Source organism: Pygoscelis adeliae, unplaced genomic scaffold, assembly GCF_000699105.1.
Source record: "Pygoscelis adeliae isolate BGI_AS28 unplaced genomic scaffold, ASM69910v1 Scaffold105, whole genome shotgun sequence".
NCBI lineage: Eukaryota > Metazoa > Chordata > Aves > Sphenisciformes > Spheniscidae > Pygoscelis > Pygoscelis adeliae.
In genome coordinates this window covers 636,706-641,805 of record NW_008824807.1, presented here as the reverse complement: position 1 = coordinate 641,805, position 5,100 = coordinate 636,706, and the positions used below count along the sequence as shown (strand labels likewise).

Genomic DNA, 5,100 nt, shown 5'->3' with positions numbered 1-5,100 from the left:
ACACCTGGAAAACAACACAAAAAATGGGGAGGGTGGGAAGGTTGTGGGAGGTGGCAGCTGCGTGTGCGGCTGAACGCCGCCGGAGTACCGACGGCCTGTTACTAGTGCGATGCCGTTGTGGGACAAAGTTACAAATTAAAATTCCTTTTGAAAGGTGTCTAGGTCATAAAATCAGTGACTCGGAATTTAATAAATGCCAGACCGGTACTTCCGATGCGGCCTTTACTCTGTCCCAGCGTAGGCACAGGGTGAAGCGGCAATCCTAAGGGAAAAGCGGCAATCCTAAGGGAAAAGCGGCAATCCTAAGGGAAAAGCGGCAATCCTAAGGGAAAAGCGGCGCCTCCGGCTCCTCCCACGGCCCGTAGCATAATGCAGAAAACCACAGAACTGATTTCCCACAGTCACGTGGTACTCCTAAACTCCTTAATGACTAATTTTGCCACCTGTTACTTGTATGTGTTTCTACTGTTTTTAAAGGAAAGCGAATTCCATTACTGCCGACGATTTCGGGGAACCTACTCGTCAGCGCTGTGACTTTTGCATTTGTGCCCCCTGCTGGTCCCCGTGAACGAGCTTCCGCGCGCCCGGGACTGCAATTTCACAGTGCCTCCTCTCCTGACCAGGCGCAACAGCGCAGGTGTGTGTGTCATCTGCTTGGTACCAGACTGCACGGTTTTTCAGTTCTTTTCTTCTGAAACGTGAGAATAGTGATACCTAACTATGAGTAGATAGGCCCTATCAATAGTACGTCGTACAAACGTTAGAGAGAACAGGTATCATCCAGCAGATATAAATTCAAATATTATATTGTTTCTTAAAAGCATTCCTGATACAAGGACACACACAGCCTAACATACCACCATGGGAGACACAGATACCGTCATCTTCTGTGCGACAACCCGTCCTGGGAGGTATGAGCCTGTTCCAGTTCCACACAGCACGTACACTCCATCCCATCATTGCTGCCTGAGGTGAAGAAAATGAGGTGAAGGTGGGAATCTGCTTTTCTGGCTAGCATTCAGTCCAGGGCAAATCTGGCAGTTGCCCAATGCATACACCAGGTCCCGTCCACAGACTTCCCAGATCTTTTCGATCTGGTTCTTCTAATCCTGGAGACAGTTCCACTGCTTCATTCTGTATTCTCCACCTAACTTCTCCTAAGCATGATCTGGCAACTGCTCTACAGTCCGTGAGAGACTCCCAGCCTGCCCCAGAATATAAAAGGTCTCCCTGTTATATCCAGTGGGCTAGAAGGGAAGGAAAGAAGCCACGGAGTTAGAGGAATTCCCAAAGGGCAGCAAATACAGAGAACAGACAGACATTGTAAAAATACACACAAAAATACTTCAGTGTTTTAAATGCAAAAGACATTTTCTGTTGTCAGATGCAAGCAAACTGCATTGCTCTCACATAGAGAGGTTGTTGGCAAGAAACTAGCTGGCCCACGTTTAAAAGCATTCCAGGGATACTTACCCCCTTGGGAGACCAGAAACACAAGAGAAACCGTTTACATATGAACTGACACCGCTTACCGGGACCGGCTTGAATTAGGGTTAAGCTTGTCACAGAGCACAGAGAAAGAGCCCACCTTTATCTCCTAGGAACTTGCAGACTTGCCCAGGCACTTTCGGACTGAATGTACCTATTGTCCATTTCTTGGCTACGTTCTTGGCATGACTATTCAGAGAATGACAAGAACATAAGTGTGAGCCTTCCTAAGCAATATCTGGGGTGTCTTGGATGGATACCAGGCATGTGTGAAGGAAACAGCATTTGGCTCTGCAAGTTTCCAGGAGCTTTAGGACAAGCCAAGTTGCCTCAAAGGGCCCTGAGAAACTAACATGCACCAATAGCAGCAGGATGCACCCTTTTGTGCAGTAAACAGGGCCCCTAGCTCTTTTTGCTCTATAACCCCAGGCCATGAGTCCATTTTTCAACTTATTAGGAGCATATCCATTAAGATAAAACTAAAAGGAACAGAGACATACTACAGTAGAGTAAAAGACAAGCAGAAATTAAAAAAAAAAAATGTTTTCTGGCCTTCAGCACTCGTGTGGAACCTCTCCATCTGCTCTGACGCTCAGCATTCCTGTATCCTCTTCCCCCTCACTTGTCCAAACCAGTGTGAGCACCTTGGTCCCTGGATGCCCGCTGTCAGTTGCAGGCACCTCCATCTTCCACAGGTACAGCCATCTCCCTAGACTCTCCAGGGACCTGGTGCATGGACAGCCCCATTAGGGAAGAGGCACGGGAATGCCAGCAGCCAGAGTGGGCCATCACTTAATTGTTCTGGCATGGAGATCCCACTAATTTTAAGCACATGTTGGATCTCTCTCCTTTTCCGCGCATTCACCCACATCTCAATCCCTTAGCAGTACTTACATACATTTATATATAAACCCCTCCATGCTACTATTTCTGTTTCATCCCTTCCCTCCCACCTCATGAACCCAGTAGATTTTTTAAATTTTTTGAATTTAAAAAGCGTATGAAAAGTTGATCATCACTGTCTGATCCCATCTGCTTCTGCATATACATACCACAAGCAGAAATTTCCTTGTGAAATGTTCCTGCTCAACATTTCCGCAGTTATGTCCTAAACCCCACACTAAGCGGCTTCTACACCTACAGTCACTCCTCTTCCTGCTTGCCTTCTGTTTTTAACTTAATCAGTCTCCTTCGTCTCATTTCTTTTCCTGTAATCTCAAGCCAGTTTGGTGTGTGCCTTCATTTTGTTTTTCCATTTCAGAAGTTCACGTTATTTTGAACTCGACATCCCTCTTTTCCCAGCCCTGCGCTCAAAGAGGAGGTGAGAAGGACCCAGGCACATCAGTGACTCTCCGTGTTAGGGAGCAGTGGGACCGGGACCCCTCTGTGAGAGAAGGTGAGCCTGGAGCCAGGGATGACAATGCCACGCAGCAGGACACTGTCCCACAGTCTCCGAGCAAGGCAAGCAGAACAGGGCTGGGGACGGTAAGGGTTTTACCATCAAGCAAAAGCAAAGTGACAAGTCAGGCCCCAAGTCAAGCCAGTCACCAAGTCAGGACATGGCTGGGCACAGGCCCTCCTACAACACAGCTCAGGCCAGGAGCGGGTGCCCCAGCCCAGGTGGGAGCCCCAGGTGAGGGCAAGTAAGGCTTATGAACGCACCCAGGGCCCTGGCACTCCGCTCTTAAATCTGCTTTGCAGTACCCCGCGTAGCGACTGCGCTTGTTCAAGAGATGGAACTGGGCACAACTCTAGGAGTTACGACCAGCAGTAAATATGGCGCCTCCAAATAACTTTCTTAAAATATTGTTGAATGATAATTGTAGGAAAGCAGATTATAAGCAAATAGCGTTCAGAATTAGCTTTATCCTGCCCTTAGTACATCCACTGCTCTAGTGAGTACCTTTATTCCCAGGCCCCCTAACCTTTGGCAGAGAGAGAGGCACACTTTCCGTTTTCTTCCCTTTCACTCACACTCCTACCTTTAGCCACGTTTAAGGATAATCCATAGATGCTCCTTGTTGTCTCAGCTAATACGTTTGGACCCAATGCCCAGAGTCAGCTTCATCTAGACTTAACGTCCTTTTTGACAACCTCAGAAATATTTGATGAGGCATATTTTCTCCCAGTGTGTTTCCTCCTTTTATTTGTTTATTTAAATCTGCTATTACACTGAAACAACATACTAACACTGTACACATCTTTCACAGTGATCAAACACAGAGAATATATTTAAAGGTTTATAGAGCAGCCCTAAATCCATCACAGCTCTCGCCTCCATCACGTAACATGCTGCCAACATTTTCTTAAAAAAAGTGTAAGACAGGGAAGAAAAATTGTGATTCTTCTTTCCCTCTTAATGAAAATAAGCCTTTATGTCCAGCCTACTCCCCTTAATACTTCCCAAATGCTTTTGAACAAGCAATCCTGAGCAAAGAAACCATCCAAGAGCACAAGAGAAAAAATACACACAGGCATTATGAAGTAACCAACAAAAATACTTGCCTAATAAAACATTTCAATAATCCCAGTGTCATCTCTCTCACTTTTAGCTATCTGGTCTGTAGCTGTATTCTGAGGCTGCCTGTTGACCTTTCTCACAAGTGTTATGAGAATTAGCTGAAAATACCCTTGGAGTTGGGTATCGCTGTTAGCAGCTTAATACAGGGCACCAGAGGTATCGGCTACTGTAGATAATAATGCTACGGCGGCGTGCAGCAAAGCTGTTTTAAGGCTTGCAGTATGGCAGACTACGATAGCATCCGGCTTTTTGAATATGTTCAGTGTTGGATTCTGCTGTACATAATGATGACAGAAAAAAGTTTCTCACAATCATTTCTCACAAATGATGCATAAAGCATAGAAAATATCACTGATTTGGTATCGCATCTGAAGGATCACAAAACGGCACAGCAGACTTGAGGAACTCAAGAATGCTGTATACTAGAAACCTGACAGATGGCTTTGGCAGGCAAACTGCAATAACACAGGTGAAAGTTTGACCAAGCCACTGCTGCTGATGCTGGCAAGTCCACCTGACAGAACCTCAGGGAGCTGGCGGTGGCAGCTTTGAAAAAAATGCAGCAGAAAATCAGGTTGAAAAAGTAGGAAGGTGCTTGTGAGAAAGTCCCTTACTGCCCTGCAGTGACTGGACAGATAGTCCCGTCCTCTGAAATCACAACATAGCTGTGTCAGCCGCCAGCTTGTTTTACAACTAACCTCTGAACTTTTTATTGCACGGTTGTTTAGATCTCAAGCGAGGAAGTGTATGTGTGCTCTTCTTCGATTTAACACGCTATTTGGGACAAAAAAATTATTGTTGTACTTCTGTATGGGCAGGAATCTGGCAGAGGGCGGAGAGTATCACTCGCAGATATTTAAAGGCAAATCTAGACCAGAGATTAGTTGCTGTGAAAGTCACTGATTTCGAGAAAATAGAAGTGGGCGACCTTGCAGAGACGATACAAATGCGTAACGCCGTTCCGGGGGGAAGGCGGCCCAGCTGAGCAGACAGGCAAGCGCGCTGGCGAACTCCCTTCTTTCTTTATTGCTTCCTCTCCCGGACCCGATTCTGCAGACAACGCCTGGGCGATACTCGCCGGTTCAGAGGCC

The 5,100-nt window shown here is 46.4% G+C and overlaps 1 protein-coding gene across 1 annotated transcript in view; it reads left to right on the top strand.

Annotated features, from left to right (window-relative positions):
- The first annotated feature begins 2,144 nt into the window (after nt 1-2,144).
- The window catches only part of NUP43 (nucleoporin 43kDa), a 12,600-nt gene continuing 9,644 nt past the window's right edge, over nt 2,145-5,100 (top strand). Inside the window, exons 1-2 of the mRNA XM_009324156.1 lie at nt 2,145-2,183; nt 2,791-2,973. Coding sequence (XP_009322431.1) covers nt 2,145-2,183; nt 2,791-2,973 — 222 coding nt within the window. The remainder of the gene's footprint in view (nt 2,184-2,790; nt 2,974-5,100) is intronic.